At 51.0% G+C, this 21069-nt stretch overlaps 3 protein-coding genes and 2 long non-coding RNA genes across 9 annotated transcripts; 2 read left to right on the top strand and 3 right to left on the bottom strand.

Moving 5' to 3' along the window:
* Positions 1 to 1042: 1042 nt before the first annotated feature.
* Positions 1043 to 1750, bottom strand: LOC101601061 (lens epithelial protein). 3 transcript variants are annotated; one of them, XM_004667232.2, is made up of 2 exons: positions 1449 to 1750; positions 1043 to 1363 (listed from the first exon to the last, which is right to left on the bottom strand). In XM_004667232.2, exon 1 carries the CDS (start codon positions 1748 to 1750, stop codon positions 1484 to 1486), a length of 267 nt encoding a protein of 88 aa, XP_004667289.2. In that variant the 3' UTR covers positions 1043 to 1363; positions 1449 to 1483. The 3 variants fall into 3 exon arrangements, 2 of the variants coding, with proteins under 2 accessions (XP_004667289.2, XP_044994178.1); XM_045138243.1 differs by having other exon boundaries at positions 1043 to 1343; XR_006634274.1 differs by having other exon boundaries at positions 1043 to 1343; positions 1430 to 1750.
* Positions 1546 to 10667, bottom strand: Flad1 (flavin adenine dinucleotide synthetase 1). Of its 3 annotated transcripts, none has more exons than XM_045138239.1 (8): positions 10273 to 10667; positions 9939 to 10155; positions 6955 to 7699; positions 6117 to 6264; positions 4382 to 4480; positions 4107 to 4296; positions 2434 to 2493; positions 1546 to 2338 (listed from the first exon to the last, which is right to left on the bottom strand). In XM_045138239.1, exons 2-8 carry the CDS (start codon positions 10017 to 10019, stop codon positions 1775 to 1777), a joined length of 1887 nt encoding a protein of 628 aa, XP_044994174.1. In that variant the 5' UTR covers positions 10020 to 10155; positions 10273 to 10667; the 3' UTR covers positions 1546 to 1774. The 3 variants fall into 3 exon arrangements, with proteins under 3 accessions (XP_044994174.1, XP_044994175.1, XP_004667290.2); XM_045138240.1 differs by having other exon boundaries at positions 10616 to 10667; XM_004667233.2 differs by having other exon boundaries at positions 2127 to 2338; positions 2434 to 2507; positions 9939 to 10667.
* LOC123456011 lies at positions 1929 to 2919 on the top strand. Its single transcript, XR_006634275.1, has 3 exons — positions 1929 to 2244; positions 2329 to 2369; positions 2677 to 2919. It is a non-coding gene; the product is annotated as an uncharacterized LOC123456011 (long non-coding RNA).
* Positions 10668 to 10896: 229 nt separating the features above from the next.
* LOC123456087 lies at positions 10897 to 11814 on the top strand. The gene is made up of 2 exons (XR_006634308.1): positions 10897 to 11243; positions 11614 to 11814. It is a non-coding gene; the product is annotated as an uncharacterized LOC123456087 (long non-coding RNA).
* A 1888-nt stretch (positions 11815 to 13702) lies between these two features.
* On the bottom strand, positions 13703 to 20834 carry Cks1b (CDC28 protein kinase regulatory subunit 1B). Its single transcript, XM_004667231.2, has 3 exons — positions 20687 to 20834; positions 14759 to 14886; positions 13703 to 14186 (listed from the first exon to the last, which is right to left on the bottom strand). Exons 1-3 carry the CDS (start codon positions 20743 to 20745, stop codon positions 14134 to 14136), a joined length of 240 nt encoding a protein of 79 aa, XP_004667288.1. The 5' UTR covers positions 20746 to 20834; the 3' UTR covers positions 13703 to 14133.
* Between the last annotated feature and the right edge of the window lie 235 nt (positions 20835 to 21069).

The following is a 21069-nucleotide window of genomic DNA, read 5'->3' as shown; positions in this document are numbered from 1 at the left end:
AACAAACAAATCAGCCCTGGGTTCAGTCCCCAGCACCCAAACTCAAACAAAGACAAATTATTCCAGAGAAGGAGGAGCTAACAAAAGGAAACTGAAGGCTGAGGAGGTTCCAGGGAGGGAGGCCGAAGGCGAATCAAACACCTCCAGCTCAGTGCAGGTGAGAACGGGAGGTGGAGCCCTGCGGAGGTGCCTGCCTTTCATCCCAGCCCTGAGGTAGGAGGACTGCCATGAGTTCCAGGTCAGCCTGAGACTAGAGTGAGTTCTAGGTCAGCCTCAGCTACAGTGAATCCCGACCTCAAAAAACAAACAAAAAGAAAGAAAAGAGAGAGGGAGAGAGAGAAAGAGAGAAAGAGAGAGAGAGAAAGGGAGTTTCTGGGCAGTAACCGGGACAGGCAGTGGTCAGGGACAGCTGCATAAACGTGGTGGCTGTGGCAAAAGTATGAGCAAGCCAATGCGCATGTGTATGGGACGCTGGCATGATTCAGGGACGGCATGTGTTGGTGGCTGGCAAGCACGTGGAGTGCCAGAGCGCAGTGGTGAGGAGTTATATCTACTCACCCAGGTCGTTTGTGTGCTGACAGAGATGCGCCGTGAAAGGGCCATCTCACTCTAGCCCAGGGTCACCCGGAACTCACTCTGTAAATCCATGCCAGCCTCGAAATCACAGAGGGCTACGCTACGTACTGACCAACACTCTTGGCAGAGTTGGGAGTTCTTGCAGCTCGTGGGGCCTCCTTCCTCTCTGAGCTGGGGACTAGCTCCTCAGAGGCAGGGAGCTGCCTAGACCGCACCTCCTATTTGGAAAAGGGATGAGCCCTCTGGGTCCCCATCCTGACACCCTGTCCTCATAGAGTAAAACGTCACTCGAGATGGGCCTCTCCCTATACTCAGGTTGGGAGGAACCTGGCCGTTCTGCACCCCACTGTAACCCGGACAGCTCCTTCCCCTCCTTGGTCTGCACTCTGGGTCTGAAGGCCTTTCTGTGCTGACCGCTCCTCATTTCCCTTTAGACATTTAGAACGTGTGGCTTCAAGGCCCGTTTATTATCTGTGTATATAGTTCGGTGACTGTCAGCGAGCTCAGGGCCAGCCCACTCCTGGCATTACAAGTGCACGGAAGGACCAACCATCTCACTGTGTGAAGCCCGGAGGAATGCTAAGTGGTCCTGCTGCAGTCTTACTGGGGTCCTAGCCAGCAGGCCAAGCTCAGGCCCATCAGAGGTCCACCAGTGGCAGGGCTGGGATGGAGGCCCCACGACGGGCAGGTCTGACAGATGGGACAGCTTGAGGCAGGATCCACACCTCGCTTGTTGAGCTCAGCACACTCCAGGAATCTGGACGGGGCTAGAGAAGACAAGAGGAACCTAGAGGCGGGATTTGCCATAGAATCTGTAACCGTGCCTCTTGTCTGTGTGCCCAGCCCTGCCCACCTGAGTGACGGGCTGGTACCAGGGATGAGGAGAGGCAGCTTCCTGCCGCCGCCGCTAATCCAGCAGTTCCTTGATGCACCAGCAGCAGAGGAGGACGTAGGCGATTTCCTTCAGAGTTCGCAGCAGGCCTTCCCACCCTCTGCCCATCTTAAAGACAGGAACCCGGAGACCGGTGTCACGTAGGGCCCCTCCAAGGGAGAAGGGCAAGGCCTGGGCAAGGGGACGCATTCGGGGCAGCATTCTGGGCAGCAGCTGTGAAGAGGGGAGTAGAAGCTTCCCTTGGGGTCTTTTATCCACTGTCCCCACCCACGCAGGTCTCATGACTAGTAACAAAGGCCCCAGGACCTAGCAAAGGAAGGTTCTGGGCCTGGCAGCAGGCTGAGTCAGCCCTGTGGACAGGGATGGGGGCGGGGCTAGCACAAGGGAGAGCCTGGCCACTCCATCTTTCATCTTCCAGGGCCCGGCCAGCTCGTCATCTTCTCCTACGTGTGCCTGGCTGCCCCCTTCCGGGAGGCTGGCACAGCTCCTGCCTTGCAGCGGGCCCTGGCTCAGGCCGATGGTGAGAGTCAGCCAGCGCGGCTCTTCCCTAGCCTGTCCTGCACCGCTCCTGGCTGCCTGTGGGCTCGGAGCTGGCCGACTTGGCCCAGTCCCGCCTCCCCGGACCCCCGGAGCAGGAAGGCTCGGCCAGACCAGTGGGCGCGGTGGCAGGCGAGGCTCGTTTATTGACAGGTCGCACCCCGTGCCAGCCCGCAACCCTCGCCCGGTGCGGACGGTCACGTGCGGGAGTTCCGCTCCTCGTCTTCGTTCTCTAGCAGGTAGGCGGGACGGTAGGCGGGGTGCCCTCCTGGGCTCGGGCACTTCAGCGCCGGGTTCTTCACGGTGTTCTCCCGACTCCCCAGCGAGGTGTACCTGGAGCCGCGGCGTGGAAGGCAAGAGCCAGGTGGGTGGGCGCGCCCCATGCAAGCACCCTCGGGTGCCCCCCCCCCCCACGCCAACAGCCTTACCCTTGGTCGTACAGGATACAGTATGGTACAAACAGCTGACGAAGAAAGTCCCAGATGTTCCTGTAGGTCCAGTCCTAGGAGATGGATGCAGTCACCGGGGCTCCTCTCTCCTGCCCACCCCTCCATCCAAGGCTGTCCCAGTCCCTTGGGCCCCGGGGAAAGGCTTGCTTGCTGGTTCTGTGCTGTGCCTTGTTGCTATGTGTGGGCCAAGAAATTAGACAGAAGGCCCTCCCCTCTCCCCAGCCCCCTTCCAGTGTGCTGTAAAGCTCCAGCGCCCGGAAGAACCAGGTGTCTAAGCCAGTGTCAGACGGAACTTTCTGTCGTGATGAGAATGTTCTCTCCGTGTGCCATCTAATACGACAGCCGCTTGGAATGTGGCCGGTACAACCAAAGAAGAGATTTTTCTTCCTATTTCTCCCTCCCTCCCTCCCTTCTCTCCTTCCTTCCACCACCCCCCTGCCACTAGGCAGGGTCTCACTCTAGCTGAGGCTGACTTAGAACTCACTGTAGCCCAAGCTGCCTTGAACACTACCAGCTGCTGTTATTTTTTAAGAGAGACAAGAGATATGTAGAAAGAATTGGCCTGCTGGGGCCTCAGCCACTAAAATCAGACTCCAGATGCTTGCACCACCTAGTGGGCATGTGCAATCTTGTGCATGCCTCACCTTTGTGCGTTTGGCTAACCTGGGATGGATCTGGAGAATCGAACATGGGTCCTTACGAAGGCAACTGCCTTAACTGTTGAGCCATCTCTCCAGCCCCCTACTTGCTTTTTTGAGGTAAGAGTCTTACTATGTAGTTCAGGATTTTTCATCCTCTTACCTCAGCCTCCTACCTGCTGGGATTATAGGTATGTACTACCATACTTGACTTGAAGAACTGACTTATTTATTGGTTCTTCAAGGGAAGGTCTCACTCTAGCCCAAGCTGACCTGGAATTCATTATGTACTCTCAGGGTGGCCTCAAACTCATGACAGTCCTCCTACCTCTGCCTCCTGAGCGTTGTAGATTAAAGGCCTGCACCACCGCTTCAGCTTGTATTTTATTTTGGTTATCATTTAAGTACAGTGACTACTATCATATCGGACAGCACAGGTTTAAGTCACTGTTTTGTCCATAGAATTAAAAAAAAAAAAAAAAGCCACAAGTTGGAGAAATGGCTTATTGGTTAAGGCGCTTGCCTGTAAAGCCTATGGACCCAGGCTCAATTGCCCAGCACCCATGTAAAGCCAGATGCACAAGGTGGTGTGTGCATCTGGAGTTCATTTGCAGTGGCTAGAGGCCCTGGCACACCCATTCACTCTCTGCCCCTCAGCTTGCAAATAAATAAATAAATAGTTAATTAATTAACGACGAGCATGGTGGCATACACCTTTAATCCCAGCACTCAGAAGGCTGTGGTAAGAGAGGCCTGCTGTGAGTTTGAGGCCAGCCTGAGACCACACAGGTCAGCCTGGGCTACAGTGAGACCCTACCTCGAAAAACAAAGCAAATAAACAACAACAACAAAAAAGCACAGTCCCTGCCAGTGAGGTAGTGCTCCATCATACTGGTCAGAGGGAAGAATGAACAGCACTGCCTCCTCTGGGGTTGGTAGGTGGCAAGCGCCTTGAGGCTAGGGCTAACAGGGCACAGGAGACCCAAAGCAGTAAATAAATCCCCTTCCCATTACCAACAGCGGGTTGATGCGCATGAACGTGGGCCAGCCGGGGTCTGTGGGACTGAAAGGGCAGAGGCTACAGGAGTAGGGGTCAGTCCGGCGGGTACCCATCAGGACAGCCTCCAGCTGGGGATGCTGCTTTTGCAGCTCGCTCAGGGCCTGTTTCATGTTACCCTCAGCTTCTAACAGCCGCAGATCATACCTGCGCAAAGGAGAGAACAGGAGCAGGGGTTAGAACGGGCTCTGCTGAGGCCCTCTCGGAGCCCAACCCTTCAGGCCCCTGGCACCTCTTCACGGTGTCTTGTAGAAACTGTTCCAGCTCTGGGAAAGGAGAGGTGCTGCGGATATACAGGATCTGGAGGGGCTTCGGAACATCAGGAAATTTCCTGGGAAGGGGGAAGAATCCAAAGGTTTGCCAGTATGGACAAATGTGATTGTCCAAAGGGCTCACCATTCTCCTTGGCCCCTGGGATCAACAACCTCCCCTTCCCCCTCCTCACCCTGTTCACAAGCAAGTCCAAACCCACTTCCCCACCTTTTCTGAAAGGCCCACCTCAGTAGGTCTCTCCCCACCATTTTGTTCCTCTCTCCAGGGTCTTGGTGTGTAGTCTAGGCTACATACCTGTCTCGGAACTTGTTATATACTGGCTGGCCTCAAACTTACAGTCCTCCTGCCTTGGTCTCCTGACTGCTGGACTTACAGGTGTGCATTACCAGGTCTGGCTCATTCTGATCTCACCACTCAAACCTGGACAGTGGTTTTTTTTGGGGGGGGAGGGGAGGGAGATTTCGCAGTAGGGTCTAACTCTAGCCCGGGTTGATCTGGAATTCATTACGTCATCTCAGGGTAGCCTCCAATTCACAGAGACCCTCCTACCTCTGCTCACCCCCCCCCCCAAATGCCGGGATCAAAGGTGTGCATCACCATGTCCCACCTGAGCATTGTTTCTACTTTTTTTTTTTTTTTTTGGCTTTTAGAGGTAGGGTCTCATTGTAGTCCAGGCTGGCCTTGAAGTCATGGCAATCCTACCTCAGCCTCCCAAGTGCTGGGATTAAAGGCATGCACCACCACGCCCGGCTTCTACTAGATATTTTTTGTTGTTGTTGTAGGGTCTCGTTCTAACCCAGGCTGACCTGGCACTCACTCTGTAGCTCCAGGCTGGTCTCAAACTTACAGCAATCCTCCTACCTCTTACCCTCCTAAGTGCTGGGATTAAAGAAGTGCACCACCATACCTGGCTGATTTTTTTCTTTTCTACTTTTGTTTCAAAGATATTGGTTTCTTGGGCTGGAGAGATGGCCCAGCAGTTAAAGTACTTGTTCATAAAGCCTAACGACCTGAGTTCTATTCCCCATTAACCGTGTAAAGCCAGGTGCACAGGTGGCACATGCCTCTGGAGTTCATTTGCAGTGGCTAGAGGCCCTGGTATACCCATTCTTTTTCTGTCTGCTGGGTTACTGGCATACGCCTTTAATCCTAGCACTCAGAGAGGCAGAGGCAGGAAGATCACTGCTGTGAGTTCAAGGCCAGTCTGAGGCGACATAGTGAATTCCAGGTCAGCCTGAGCTAGATTGAGACCCTACCTCAACAAACAAGACAAGACAAAAAACAAAACAAAAGACATTGGTCTCTCTGTTGCCCAGGCTGACCTCGAACTCCTGCACTAAGGGGGTAGACAGTCTTCCCACATAAGCCTGCCGTTTGCTGGGACTGCTACCACACCAGGCAACATGAGATCTCTGGTGAAGCGGGGTGTGGTGGCAATTTTAACCTTCCCCAGCAGAACCCTAGCTTCCTTGTGGCCGGGATGGTGGACTGTACATGTGGACCTAGCACCAGACATGCTCCAGATGCTCGATTAACATGGTGGGGGAATGGAGCTGACAGGTCCCATGTCCTCCTCCTCCAAACCCCAGCTGTGTTCTCCCTTTCTCCTTGCTTTCTGGGATGGGGCACTGGAGGGGTCCTGCTCTGAGCAGGTGTCTCTGGATCTCACCTGTGGGGGGTGGGGGTGGGCTCACCTCTGCACAGCTGCGTGGACAAGGTGCAGCAGGGCAGTGCAATCCTTGCCTCCGTTGAAGCCCACGCAGAGCTGGGCGAGCTGGTACCGTGCCAGGGCCGTCTCAATGGTCTGTAGGGCGCCTGCTACCTTCTTCCCCAGGCAAGACCCTGCCATGCAGGCAGGGAAGAGGTCACCGAATAGGTATTCAGAGTGGCCAAAGAGGCCATGTTGCCCTTGCTTAAACCCTTCAATATTTTCCCAGCGTTCCTAGGATTAAGGTCAAATTCCTTCATGCCGTCCTCTATGTCCTATGGTGCCTGCTCCCGCCATCTGGCCTTACCTCACCTTCCTTTGGCCTCTGTCCACCCCTCTGGGGCAGGAGTCAGAGGGCGAGAGGCTCTGCAGCCCTAGGGCCGCCTCCTTCCAGGCCTTGACGCATACTGCCTGCTTTTACCCAGCCTCTGGTCCAACCCAAGCCTCATCACTGTGCTTTTGTCACTTGGCCAAAAAGGCCTTCTCTGACCCCAGATCAAAGCTGATCTTCTTTTGTGGGGGCCCCGTCATACATCCTATGTACCATCACCTGCTTGGCTAGCATGGACCCTCCTCTCATTAAACTATAGTTCCTATGGGCACGGCAAACCTGCCCTACCAAGCCACATCCCCCACCCCAACCCCTGGCACAGTGCTGGCGAGAAGAAGTACTCGTTAGTTATGGGAAGAATGAGTGAATCATTGGAAGGCATCTTCCGCCCTTGGCTGGGTCTGCACGAAGCTCTCTACTGGTTTAGCTTTACCAGACCTGGAGTGGCACCAGCGATCTGGCCCACACCGCCCCTCCCCCACGAGACCCCTACCTGACTCAGAGAGTCTGTACACAGCCTCGCTAGCTTGCTCCACTGCACTGGGCTGGAAGGGGACCAGCGACCCCTGGGGCAGGCGGGCCTTCAGGTAGGCCAGGCACTCCTCCACGGGCTCTTCCTCCTCGGAGTCCAGAGTCACCTTCACCTTATAGTAGTTGCTGGCCCAGTCAGGGTAGGAACCCAGGCCAAGCCTGCGCCCAAAATGGGCCTGGGCCTCCGCTAGTATGGGGGCGATGGAGGCTTCGGGGGCCGCCACATACAGCACCCTCAAGTGGAACTGCACCCCGGTGTTTTGGAAGAGCCCCTTCAACCCCTCCAGCGCGCGCCGCAGCAGCTCGGGAATGCCCGGGAAGAGGTAGACGTTGCGGACCGAGACCAGCGGGAATCGGAAAGGACGGCCGGTCCGAGGGTCGGTGCCGTAATGCAGGCGGGCGGAGGAGGGCACCAGCGTCATCTTCTCCCAGCCCTCCCCTCCGAGAGCTTTGATGGCTGCTTGCAGCTCCGGGTGCGGCTTCAGCTCCTCCCCAAAGGCCCGGGCCACCGCCTCGAAGGTCACATCGTCATGCGTGGGGCCGACGCCCCCAGCCGTGAGGACGTGGGTGAAGCGGCTGGAGAAAGAGGCCACCTCGGCTGCAATGGTGGCGACCTCATCAGGTATGACAGAGACTCGGCAGACCTGGACCCCCAGGGAGCGCAGGGTCCGGCACAGAAAGTAAGTGTTGGTGTCCTGAGTGTGGCCCTGCAGGTTGGAGGAAGGATGAGATCGTCAGTCTGGGAGATGAGGGGCGTTGGGGGATGGGTGCACCTGCTAGATGTGGGGTGGGTGTTGTGTGTTCTCTGGGGATGCGGGGGGGGTGGTGGGCAACTTTCAGGCTGCTGAGGACCCTAGGAAGGGCAGGAGACTGGGAAAATAATAAATACACTTGAATGGAGTAAGGGATGGAGTGATTCAACTTGGGCCTGTTTCACTGCGAGGGGATCCTCACCTCACCTGGATCTATAGATTCATTTCTTTGTGGACTTGTCTGCTTTTGTTTACTTTTTTCTTTTGAGGTAGAGTTTCAGGTAGCCTGGGCTGAAATGGAACTCACTCTGTAGACCCAGGCTGGCCTTGAGCTCACAGAGATCCTACCTCTGGAGATAAAAGGCGTGCACCACCACGCCCAGCTAGTCTACTTTCTTAGAACCTCGAAAAGTTCAGGTTTCACTCCCCAGCCTCCAAGTTCCTGTTGCGAAGCCTTGCTGCGCCCTGGCTATTGTCACTTTGGTCAGTGGCATCCCAGACACGCTCTACAGTGAGGCCTCTCGTTTTGTCAACTCTACTTCTGAAATCTCTCCACATCTGCTCTCTTCGCAACTCTCCACTCAGGTCCTCCGCACCCTTCACCGCACCCTTCACCCGGCAATGGTGACAGCCTCCTGGCCAGCTCCAAGCCTCGGGCCACCATGCTGTGCTCTGTGTGTCTTCTGAGTAACCTTTCTAATGATGTCACTGTGATGATTGCATCACTCCTGGGCTCAAAGACATCTGTTGTTTCCAGTTGCATGCAGAATAAAGTTCAAATCCTTTTGCAAGCACTTAAGGCTGGCTGTGTTGTGTACTCTTCTTTCCAGCCTCGTCACCTGCTTCTCTATAAAGAGTTTGTGCTCGACATTGTGGAAAACAGTGTGGAGGTTCCTAAAACAGCTAAAGATTGATCTACCACATGACCCAGCTATAGCACTCCTAGGCATATATCCAAAGGACTCATCTCATTTCCTTAGAAGTACGTGTTCTACCATGTTCATTGCTGCTCAATTTATAATAGTTGGGAAATGGAACCAGCCTAGATGTCCCTCAACTGATGAGTGGATAATGAAGATGTGGTACATTTATACAATGGAGTTCTACTCAGCGGTAAAGAAAAATGAAGTTATGAAATTTGCAGAAAAATGGATGGACCTGGAAAGGATTATACTAAGTGAGGTAACCCAGGCCCAGAAAGCCAGGCGCCACATGTTCTCTCTCATATGTGGATACTAGCTACAGATGATTGGGCTTCTGCGGGAGAAGGAAAATACTTAGTAGCAGAGGCCAGTAAGTTAAAAAGGAGACATAAAGGGAAGAGAAAGGAAGGGAGGAGGATACTTAATAGGTTGATATTGTATATATGTAAGTACAATGATTGTAATGGGGAGATAATATGATGGAGAATGTAATTTGAAAGGGGAAAGTGTGGGGGTGGGAAGGGAGGGAATTACCATGGGACTTTTTTTATAATCATGGAAAATATTAATAAAAATTTAAAAATTAAAAAAAAAAAGAGTTTGTGCTCGAGAATAAGGGGAAAACAGGCTGGAATTCCATCTCCACCACTGCCTGGGCTTGCAACCTTGGGCAAGTTTCTTAACCTTTCTGAGGCTCTACTTCATAATCTATTGAGATTTATAACCAAGTTTTCTAATAAGTAATTCATGGGATTGTGAGGATTTATAAATAAAATTACATGTGTGATAATAATAAGCACACTATCAGACTTCAGGAAACACTAAAAAAAAATAGGGGTTAGTGTTATTGTTACAAACCCAATGCCTGCCACGTTCTCTAGTAACAACCCTGATGGTTCAAAATAGTACCTTCCTTCTAGCTCGCTTACCACGCTGCTGAGTGCCTTGGATCATTTTCAAATAGGCTAAATAGAACGTTACACAGGTAATACATGCACCTGGATCTCCTCTACTCGCTGGACTTCCTCCCTGTCAGGGTGGTGCAGCCCCCTCTGCCTCCCCCCCCCAAAAAAAAATCATACTGCTTGGCAAGTTGCAGGGACTTTGTTGGAAATGTTTCAACACACTTCATGCAAGAGAGAGGGGTCACTTTTCCTGGGAACAAGCAAGGGGTCCGCCACCCTGGTTCGCCTTCGGGGAACGACCAAAAGGAGGGAGGGAGCCTCGACGACAGGAGAACGCCAGGCCCTCCTCTCTTGTCCCAGACACACCTTGAGGATCTCATCTCCGACAATGATGATGCCTGCCGTCACGCTGCGCCCGGAGGGGAGTTCAGAGGCCTTAGATGCCATGGTCCTGCCTTCTTTGATTCTCTGAAAGTTCCTCCAGCAGCCTCCAAGACCCCCAAATAGGGGCCGCAAGCACTGAGGGACCGCCAGGTCTACAGGGCACTGGGGGCCATAACCTGAGAACAGAATCCGAGGGAACCTGGAGGAGCCAGAGAGGACAATGGACGATGACGGGAGCGTACGGCCCCGACTCAGGGCCAGGCTCTCCGTCTTCTCTAGCCACACCCTTGAAAAACGACTCCTTTTTATTCCCGACCTTTAATCATCGTGTTCTCAAACCCCGCACTCTTACGAACGTCTTGGTCCAGAGGCTTTAGAGTGTTCCGCTCTCCCGGAACCTGCTATTTCACAAGTCTTCTGTTTGCTGAGCCGGTCTCTCGAGTTTGCTCTAGGTAGAGCATCTGCACCTTTAAATGTCTCTTCTGCGCACCTGTCCCTTTAAATGTCTATCTTATTCTGGGTCTCGCCCCCTTTAAATGTGTTCTCTCTTCACCACCACCGGCCCAAAGCCAGTCCCCTTCTGCACGCTGTCTTAGCCCAGAATCTCTTTTTTCCCACCAAGCTTCAGGCCACTGACTTCTTTCCAGATCCTCACATACCTAGATGCCCCCTTTCAACCGAGTCTTTCAGTTCCTTTAGCTCGTGTCCTCGCACAGCTTCCGTACTCAAAGTCCTGCCTCCCTAGCGTTGATTGGCTACTTGGATGGTCGCGTACACTCGTCTGTACGATTTCATTGGCTTAGCCGACTGTCGCTTATGGGGCTTGACGGGCAGGCGGGAGTTATGCTGCGCTGGTATTGGTCACACCACGCGAATGCCCCGCCTCCGGAAGCGTGAGGGGCGGGCGTACGTGCATTCATCAGGGGTGGGGCTTCGGCGGCTCCGGACACAAGCGGGGCCTCCCCTGGAGGCGCTGCCTCCTCTAGGCCCAAGTGCCCGGAGGCTCGGCTAACCCGTCCACGTGCAGACTCCCGCGTGCGCGCGCGCGCTCCTTGCATTAGCCGTGCTTGATTCTAGACAACGGCGCGGGGGCTGTTTCCCGCCCCATTCCCTCGTCGCCTGCGTGTCCGCGCCCAGCCGGGATCGTGGCCGAAGGAAGCTGGAAGGAGGCTCTTGGGCTACCAAGATCTCAGTTGGAACATCACTTCTCGGGCTGGAGGGATGGCTGAGAGGTTAAGGCGCTTACCTGCACCCAAAGGGCCCAGGTTCGATTCCGCAGTACCCATGGTAAGCCAGATGCATGCGTCTGGAGTTCATTTGCAGCGGCGAGAGGCCCAGGTGCGCCCATTCTGTTTCTTTCTCTCAAATGAATAAATAATTTTAAAAAGCCTTTTGAAAGTAACGTTCCGAGTTTCCACCCGAGGAACTGGTCCAGAAAGTGGGAGGGACACCACACACCATAAAATACTACAGTGCTGGCACACGTCTTTAATCCCAGCACTTTAGAGGCAGAGGTAGGAGGATCGCCGTCTGTTTGAGGCCACCCTGAGACTACATAGAGACCCTACCTCGAAAAACAAAAAACTACAGTGAATAAATGATAGGACCAGGCTTAAGTAGTAAGTCGTGAATGTGAGTTTGTCCCTCTGTTATGAAGCTACCGGCAGGGCCCCAGCACTGGAGGCAGAGGTAGGAGGATCGCTGCGTTGGAGGCCCCCTGGACTACATAGCGATCCAGGTCAGCGTGGGCTACAGCAAGACTCTGCCTCGAAAAACAACCCCCAAGCCCCCACTTTCCTAATAGTATATTGTCTAATGTATCGTGTGTATCTTTATTGTAATAAAGGTTTTAAATATTTTTCAGTGTACATGTGGCATATACATGTGCGCCTGTGCACACATTGAAGCCGAAGGATACAAGTAACCTCTTGTCATTGTTCCACTGTATTTCCCTGAGGCAGAATCTCTCCTGAGCCTGGAGCTGTTTTCTGTTAAGCTGGCTGACCCGTAAGCCTCTTGAATCTCTCTCTCTGCCCACCCTAAGTGATGGGGTCGTAGGTTTGCATGCCTTGTGCAGCTTTCTACACGGGTGCTGGGAATGGAATTCAGGTCCTCAGGTTTGCAAGTGATCTTACCCACTGAGTCATCTCACCAGCCCCAAGAAAGATGCAAACTGAACTCCCTCCCAAAGCCAACTATTCTGATGGGCCTTTATTAATGAGTTCTTGAGCTTGTTAAAATGTGTGTGTGTGTGTATATATATATATATATATATATATATATATATATATATATATAAAAATTTTTTTAAATGTTATTTGAGAGGAAGAAAGAGGCAGGTAGAGAGAAAGAATGGGCATGCCAGAGCCTCCTAGCAACCTCAAACAAACGCCAGACACATGCACCACTTTACGTGGGTACTGGGAAATTGAACCCAGGTTGTTAGGCATTTCAGGCAAGTACCTTAACCGCTGAGCAATCCCTCCAGCCCTAAATACATTTAATTTACTTGTGCATGTGAAGTAGTCACCTGCCACTGCAAATGAGTGCCACGGGTACAAAACACCTTTTTTTTTTCCAAGGTAGGGTCTCACGTCTTCCTGTAGTCCAGGCTGACCTGGAATTCACTATGTAATCTCTGGGTGGCCTTGAACTCATGGCGATCCTTCTCCCTCTGCCTCCTGAGTGCTAGGATTAAAGGGATGTGCCACCACTCCTGGCTCCACACACTTTTTATTTGCAAGGAGAACGAATGGGTGTGCCAGGGCCTCTAGACACTGCAAAGAAAACTTGATACGTGCACCACCTTATATGCATCTGGCTTTGCTTGGGTACTGGAGAATCTAACCCAGGTAGGTAGTTAGGCTTTGCAAGTAAGCACCTTAACTGCTGAGCCATCTCCAAAGACCTGCAGTGCTTTAAAAAGTAAAAAATAAATTATTTAGGGAAGTACAGAGCCAAGGAAAGGTACCCACGTGGCTAGAAATCCCATGTGGAGGGCCTGGGAAAACCATGGGGGAAAAAGGTTCAAAGAGCTCCTGTCATGTGGGAAGCCAGAGGGGACAGAGAACCTATGTGCAGAATAAGGGTCGGGGGCTCTCCCCTTGGCTGGACCTGGGCCAGCTCTAAGTACTTGCTTAATATCCCTACACCTTACCTACACTCCAGAGAATTCAGACTCCAGGAATGATTTAGGGGGGCATCAGCACTTGTAAAGCATCCAGATGATTCCAATGCTTGTCTGAAAACAATGGTCACAGCTGAGAAGCTGTTGGACTCATGCGTTGGACTGCACACACAGCCTCTGGGCTGACCGCTTCCTCCCCTAACCTTTATGTGCTCTTCAAGTACCTCTGACTGTAGGAAAACAGTTGGTTTGTTCTGATGAGTTGAGGCTATCCTAATACAACCTGTATCTCAGGCTAGTGCTTAGAATTGTTTCACAGGAAGGCCATTTCGAGTAGATTACAAATTAGTTACTAGAGGTCTGACATGGTGCAGACCTTTAATCCCAGCATTTGAAAGGTAGAGCTAGGCGGGTCACGTGAGTTCAAGGCCAGTTTAGGACTACAGAGATACCCTAATTCAAAAAACAAAACCAACCAACAAAAAAACTAGTTACTGCAATTTGTAAACCTCACCTTGCAAAGAGCTGAGCTTCTGTTGTCAAATTGAAGGACACAGAATAAGAACCATAGTATTGAATGAGATGGTCACATGGGGGGAGAGCCCTTAAAATCACAGCATTGGATTATAAAAACTTCTTCTTTAATCAAGGCTTGTAACATGTAACAGATTTGTCAAATAAAATGGAAGTATCCAGTACACTGAAACATAACCTCTAAGTCACCATAAATACAGCACCCAACAGGAAAGAACAAAAAGAAAAGCACATTTACACAATCCCCAGAGCAGCCGTGGTCACATTCAGATGCCTCCATCTGGTGACAGCACACTGGCTCCAGGGGTCTCTCAGCCGAGGCTGTCCCCCAGGGCGCTCTGGTGTTGGGGGGGGGGCTCTACTCGGGAAGCAGCAAAGCAGTTACAGCACGAGCAGGGCGTGGAACGTCCTTGAAACGCCAAAGTGAGAAGCAAGCAAGCGAAGTCATCGCTATGGGGAGACGGTAGAGTGAGGACAGCTGCGTGACGCCTGCGGCTGCGAAGTGATCTGCAGGCTTCATTTCTTTGGCTTCTTGGGGAGCGGCCTCCGGAACAGCAAGATGTGAGGTTCTGAAAGAGTGATGTGAGGGACCAGCTCACATCATGTTATGCACTGTACTCCCCCCCCACCGCCCCCAGCTGCACTCTTAACTGAATTATGATGTAAACATACGGCCTTAGAGGCGATCTGGAAGTCTGGCCTTTTTTCCTGCCAAGTACAATTCTTAATAGCAATCCTTTTCTAGGTATAGCTCCGGGGTATCCTTTATTGGTTTTGCCTGACAGCTGAGTGTCTGGTGTCTTATCAAGAAATACAATTTCTTTTGCTTATGTGGACCACATCTAATTTGCTTTCCTAATGGAAAACAAAATAGGGGTCATAACTGGGGTATATGTGGCCTTGAAAGATGACCCTCTGACTTAAAGTTACAGGTTTCTCAGTAAAGGTGGTCTCTGATCTTCAACACAGAGTTCAAGATACTGAACTCCTGATTTAGTCACTCTAGTTTGTTTACCTGGCAAATGGGACAGACCCACTGAATCATCCCCTCCACCCTTAATTGCTTTGGAGCAGACAATCTTATTCTGCCACTCTCTCAGGACTGCAGCCTTACCTGGTAACTTTTAGCTAGTGCACTGACCTGGTTCATGAATCATATAATGGACCCATCCCTGACTCTGCTGGACGCCAAGATTCCTCCATTCAGATTCAGACATCAAGTGGGTTTTGGGGACCAGCTTGGCTATGTCTTTGGGCAACATGACATGCCTGTAACAGAAATATGGGAGGTGGGGAATTTGTGTCAGTACTGGGTGCAGTCTGTTGTAAGTGTCTACACAGGAGGGAAAGCTGGGCTATGGTGCCCCAGGCCTTGGATTCTAGCAGATACGGCAGAAAGGCCGCCACCTTTACCATGGGTTCCAATCCAGTCTGGACTATGAAATGATACTCTGACAAACAACAAGGGCTGGGGCGATGGCTCAGTCACGAGAGTGCTTGCCTCACAGGCGTAGGAGCCTGAGTTTGATCCCAGAACCCACAAATGCTGGGTGTGGCAGTACACACCTGTAATCCCCACACTTCAGTGGCAGAGCCAGGAGGTCCCCTGGGACGCCCCAGCCAGCCAGTCCAGACTAATTGGTGCACTCCAGGCCAGGGAAACAACCTGTCTCACAGGAAGAGGACAGTCATGTGGATGACACTCAAGGTGTCCTCTGTCAGCATGCACAGGCACAAAAAAGTACACAAAAGCCACACCAACAAAAGGAAAAGAGAAATTAGTTTCTCTCTCTTTTTTTAAATAAATGTTTTATTTTTATTTATTTGACAGAGAGAGAAAAGAGAGCGAATGGGCGCACCAGAGCCTCCAGCCACTGCAAATGAACTCCGGACGCATCTGCCCCCTTGGACATCTGGCTTACATTGGGTCCTGAGGAATCAAAACTGGGTCCTTTATCTTCGCCACAGGCAAATGCTTTAACTGCTAAGTCATCCCTCCAGCCCTCTTTCTCTCTCTTTTTTTTTTTTTCAATGTAGGGTGTCTCACTCTGGCTCAGGCTGACCTGGAATTAACTATGTAGCCTCAGGGTGGCCTCAAACTCATGGCAATCCTCCTACCTTTGCCTGCCTCCCGAGTGCTAGGATTAAAGGCGTGGGCCACCACGCCCAGCTCCATTTTTTTTTTTTTTTTGGTTTTTCGAGGTAGGGTCTCGCTCTAGCCCAGACTGACCTGGAATTCACTATGGAGTCTCAGGGTGGCCTTGAACTCACAGCAATCCTCCTACCTCTGCCTCCCGAGTGTGCCACCATGCCCAGCTTCGTTTTTTTCAGGCAGGATCTCTCACTCACGGCTGTCTACCAGGCTAGCTGGCCCATGAGTTTTGGGCCTGTCTCTTACCCCAAGTGTGCAAAGGGCATGCTAGGATTGAGACATGCATTACCCACTGAACCATCTCCTTAGCTCAGAGAAACTGATTCCTGATATCAGGGAGTTTGTAACAATCTTATTATGGGATGTGGGTAGAGGCAGCTGGAAATACATGTCAAGTTATGTAGATTTTCATAAAAGTATTTTTATTTGGGCTGGAGAGATAGCTTAGCGGTTAAGCGCTTGCCTTTGAAGCCTAAGGACCCGGGTTCGAGGCTCGGTTCCCCAGGACCCACGTTAGCCAGATGCACAAGGGGGCGCATGCGTCTGGAGTTCGTTTGCAGAGGCTAGAGGCCCTGGCGCGCCCATTCTCCCTCTCTCTGTATCTCTATCTGCCTCTTTCTCTCTCTGTCTGTCGCTCTCAAGTAAATAAATAAAAAATTAAAAAAAAAAGATTTAAAAAAAAAAAGTATTTTTATTTGTTTACTTTTTGGTTTTCTGAAGTAGGGTCTCACTCTAGCCCAGGCTGACTTGGAATTCACTATGTAGTCTCAGGGTGGCCTTGAACTCATGGTGATCCTCCTACCTCTGCCTCCCAAGTGCTGGGATTAAAGGCATGTACCATCATGCCTGGCATCATAAAAGTATATTTGAAAAAACTACAAATTAATGAACAATTCTAATTAATACCTAGGTTCCAGGCACTGATGTGTATTTTCTCTGACTTTACAAGTCTTATATGTTTTCTGGTTGATTGCCCATAAGAGAGCACATAGTGTTAATAGGTGAAGGTAGGTTTTAAATAGAATTGTTAAAGTTATTTTGTGGATAGAAAAGACCTGCTATGGAGCACTGTGTGGAATAATCAGGAGGTATGGTATGTAAATGTCTGCCTTGACTCTCATTTTCCTGCAGAGGTAGAAGGATCACTGTAAGCCTGAGGTCATCTGAGACTAGAGTGAATTCCAGATCAGCCTGAGCTAGAGTGAGACCCTACCTTGAAAAAAAAAGGGGGGGCTAGAGAGATGGCTCAATGGTTAAGGCATTTGCCTGCAAAGCCTAATGACTTGGGTTCAACTCTCCAGTACCCATATAAGCAGATACACAAAGTTGCACATGCATCTGTGGTTCACTGGCTGAAAGCCATGGTGTGGCCATTTTCTCTCTCGCAAAATAAATAAATATTTTTAAAAATCCATAGTTAAACTGTTGCATTTTCTGGGAGATGAAGCTAGCGATTTCTCCCAGCCATGCAAAGGTACAGTTTTAGCTACAGATGTCAAGCAAAACAGCTGAGGACAAAAAAACTAATTGGGGGCTGGAGGAATGGCTTAGCAGTTAAGGTGTTTGCCTGCAAAGCCAAAGGACCCAGGTTCGATTCCCCAGGTCCCACATTAGCCAGCTGTACAAGGTGGTACATGTATCTAGAGTTCGGCCCTGGTGTGCCCATTCTTTCTCTCCCTCTCTCTCCCCCTCTTTCTCTGTCAAATAAATAAATTTTAAAAAAATTTTAATTGGGACCAGGTCTGGTGGCACATGCCTATAAACACAGGCTGAGGTAGAAGGATCACTGTGAGTTCCAGGTTAGCCTGGGCTTGAAACAAAAAAGTTAACTGGGTCCAAGAAAGGTGTTAAATGTTTTTCCCATCAAAGTACTAAATTGCCTGACCCTCTAAGTTTCCAAGACCAGACAAGGTTGGGTACTTTGAGACTGGTGTGGCACTTTTCTTGTCATAAAGGTTATGTATTTGTCAACACATACCAAATCTCCGGTGTGTCCAAAGCCCTACTCTAGGCTGGGCAAAGAGACATAAAAGCCAACTTCAACTTTATGTTCTCCAGATGAGGAGACAAGGCTAACCAAAGTCTTTAATCCCAGCTCTTGGGAGGCTGAGGAAGAAATGCTGTAAAGTAGAGGCCAGCCTGAGCTGGAGTAAGCCTGGGACTCACAACAAGACGCTGAAGTAGAGACTGGTCAGAAAGAAGGGATTCGGTGGAAAGAGGACAAAAGGTGGCAATAGGAGGGGGACTGTGACCACATACGTCATGCACAGGTAGGAAAACTCAGTAAAGGGCTGGAGAGATGGCTTAGCAGTTAAGGTGTTTGCCTTTGAAGCCAAAGAACCCAGGTTAAATTCCCCAGAACCCATGTAAGCCAGATGCACAAGGTGGCGCATGCATCTGGAGTTCATTTACGGTGGTTGAAGGCCCTGGCACCCCCATCATTCTCTCTTAAATGAAGAAAATAAATAAAATTTAAAAAATAAAAATTTAAACTAGAATGCTGCCTTAAACTGGGTGTGGTGGTGCACACCTTTAGTCCCAGTACTCAGGAGGCAGAGGCAGGATTGTTGAGTCAGAGGCAGCCTGGAACTACAGAGTAAGTTTCAATTCAGTATGGGCTAGAGTGAGATCCTGCCTCAAAAAACAAAAACCCAACAACAAAAAAAAACTGTCTTAAGTATCACAATAATTAGTAATGTCAATCTCTGTAAATCCTTGTGTTCTATTCCTTTCCACTCCAGAATTATCATGGACTTCTTTACAACTACCAAATCCAAACTGCATCCAGTAAGGATCTCTTTTTCATACTTGGAAGATATAGTGCTTTCCTGGTGGGAAAGGGTGCACTGTTTTTATGTATGGAGGTTGCCAATAAATTTTTTAAAAAGAGGCTGGATGTGGTAGTTCATGCCTTTAATTAATTCCAGCACTAAGGAGGCTGAGTTCAAGGACAGCCTGGGGCTAGACAGTGAGCTCCAGGTCAGCCTGGGCTACAGTGAGACCTTACCTTGAAAAAAACATTCCACCACAAGAGAGAAGCTTTCTCTTTCCTTTTGTGCTCCCTTCTCTGACACTCCCCTCCATGAAGTTTTCTCTAGTTTTCCCTCTTTCCTGTGAAGTCCTGGGTGATCCTCCTTGTACATAGCCCTAGCAAAACTGGTCACTTTTTTGTTTTTTGAAATTTATTCATTGAGAGTGAGTGAGAGAGTGTTTGTGTGTGTGTGCGTGCACCATGGCCTCTTACCACTGCAAACTCCAGATACATGGCCACCTCTTGTGTCTGGCTTTATGTGGTACTGGGGAATTGAACCCAAGCAAACAATGTGCCAAATCCCCAGTGCTCCTTTTTGAGGAAGGATCTCAGTCTAGCCCAGGCTGTAGCCCAGGTTGGCTTCCAACTCCCGATCCTCTACCAAGTGCCAGGAATTAAAGGTGTGAGTGACCACGCCTAGCCAGGTGACTGTTCTTTCTGGATTTTGTTTGTTCTAGGTATTTTTAAGTCTGTGATTGGCTGACACCTTGCTTTACTTTGCACTCTGTTTACTTGAGCCAGGGTGTCACTGTAGCCCAGGTTGATCCACAACTCATAGCAATCCTCCAGCTTCAGCATTCTTAGTGCTGACATTACCTGTGGAAGGAGCCATCCCTACCGGCTTGCCTTGCATCTTGCACACCTGAAACCTAGCAAACTTTTCTAAGTATTTGAAGGGCATCTACCAGGCCCTGTCAAATGACAAGTCCATCCCCGCCCCCCAGTTTGCCGGTCACTCTGGCCTAAGAAGTCCATTCGTTGTTTTTTTTTTTTTAATTTTGTTTATTTAAGAGAGCGAAAAAGGCAGACTGAGAGGAGGAGGAGAGAGAGAGAGAGAGAATGAATATAAAGGAGAATTAATGTGTGTGCACCAGGGCCTCCAGGCACTGCAAATGAACTCTAGACACACGTGCCACCTGTGCATCTGGCTTATGTGAGTCCTGGATAATTGAACCTGGGTCCTTTGGCTTTGCAGGCAAGCGCCTTAACCTCTGAGCCATCTCTCCAGCCCCAGAAAGTCTATTTTTGAACTTTTTTTTTTTTTTTTTTTTTGAGGTAGGGTCTCACTCTGGTCCAGGCTGACCTGGAATTAACTCTGTAGTCTCAGGGTGGCCTTGAACTCACGGCGATCCTCCTACCTCTGCCTCCCAAGTGCTGGGATTAAAGGCGTGCGCCACCACGCCCGGCTCAGAAAGTCTATTTTTTACATCACTTCAAGCTCTCTTCACAAAACAAGCCTAGGTACCCACCCCCCATTTCTTTTTCAAGAACTGGTAATAACTCCAGCTCTCAGAACGCCCCTGTCATTGAGAATACGGAGAGGACTCCAGCTCCACTTCTGCCCGCTTCGCTCAGGTTCTATGGAACTATGGTGAGACGAACATTCTCCACAAGGCACGTTAAAGCCCCAGAGGTAACAGCAAAAAGCCGGAATCCTAGCTGCACGCCTCTCATTCCAGCGCTTGGGAGGCAGAGGTAGGATGGCCGTGAGTTCGAGGCCAGCCTGAGACTACAGAGTGACTTCCAGGTCAGCCTGGGCTACAGCGAGACCCTACCTCAACAAAACAAAAAAAGAAAAATCCAGAATCTACCGCCAACCCCCGCCCCGCACCCCAAAGGTGAAACTCGTTATTCCTCCCATCACGGTTCTAATCAACAGACTGGACCGCAAACTCCAAGTTTCAATTGTTTCCAGAGCTCCTCCCACCTCTGCTCAAGCGCCTCAAGCTTCCAACGACACTCACGCCCATCCCGATCGCCTCCTGCGCATGCGCCAGGACCCCCCCCCCCCCCCCCCCCCCCCCCCGCTTCTAACCAACTAACTCTTTGTGCTCCCTCCTTCGTCAAGGCTCACGACCTAGCTACGGCCCCGCGCCGGCACTGACCGGTACTCGAACTCCTCGTCGTCGTACTTATCCGAGTAGTAAATCTGTTTGTGCGACATGACCGCCGTGCTCGCGGACGCCCACTCCGCGCCGCCAGCTCTGCCCACAGCGCCCACCCTCGGCGGCCTCGCTTTCAAACACACCGCCCGCCTCGCCCATTGGTCTTCCCCGGCCCGAGGCGGGACATCTCCACTCGGAGCCCTCTGATTGGTCCTGGTTGGCTACGGCCTCGCGTTCTCAGTGGAAGGCAGTTCCTCAAGAACGGACGTGGGCCGAAGCAAGGCCGCTGATTGGCTGCCGCGGCTCCCGGGCCCGGCCTTCTCGCGTTCTCACTGGCTGGCTGAAAGGAGGGGGCGTGGAAGGCCGAAGGAGGGGGAATGGGG

Source organism: Jaculus jaculus, chromosome 19, assembly GCF_020740685.1.
Source record: "Jaculus jaculus isolate mJacJac1 chromosome 19, mJacJac1.mat.Y.cur, whole genome shotgun sequence".
NCBI lineage: Eukaryota > Metazoa > Chordata > Mammalia > Rodentia > Dipodidae > Jaculus > Jaculus jaculus.
This window is presented reverse-complemented; position numbering and strand designations above follow the sequence as displayed.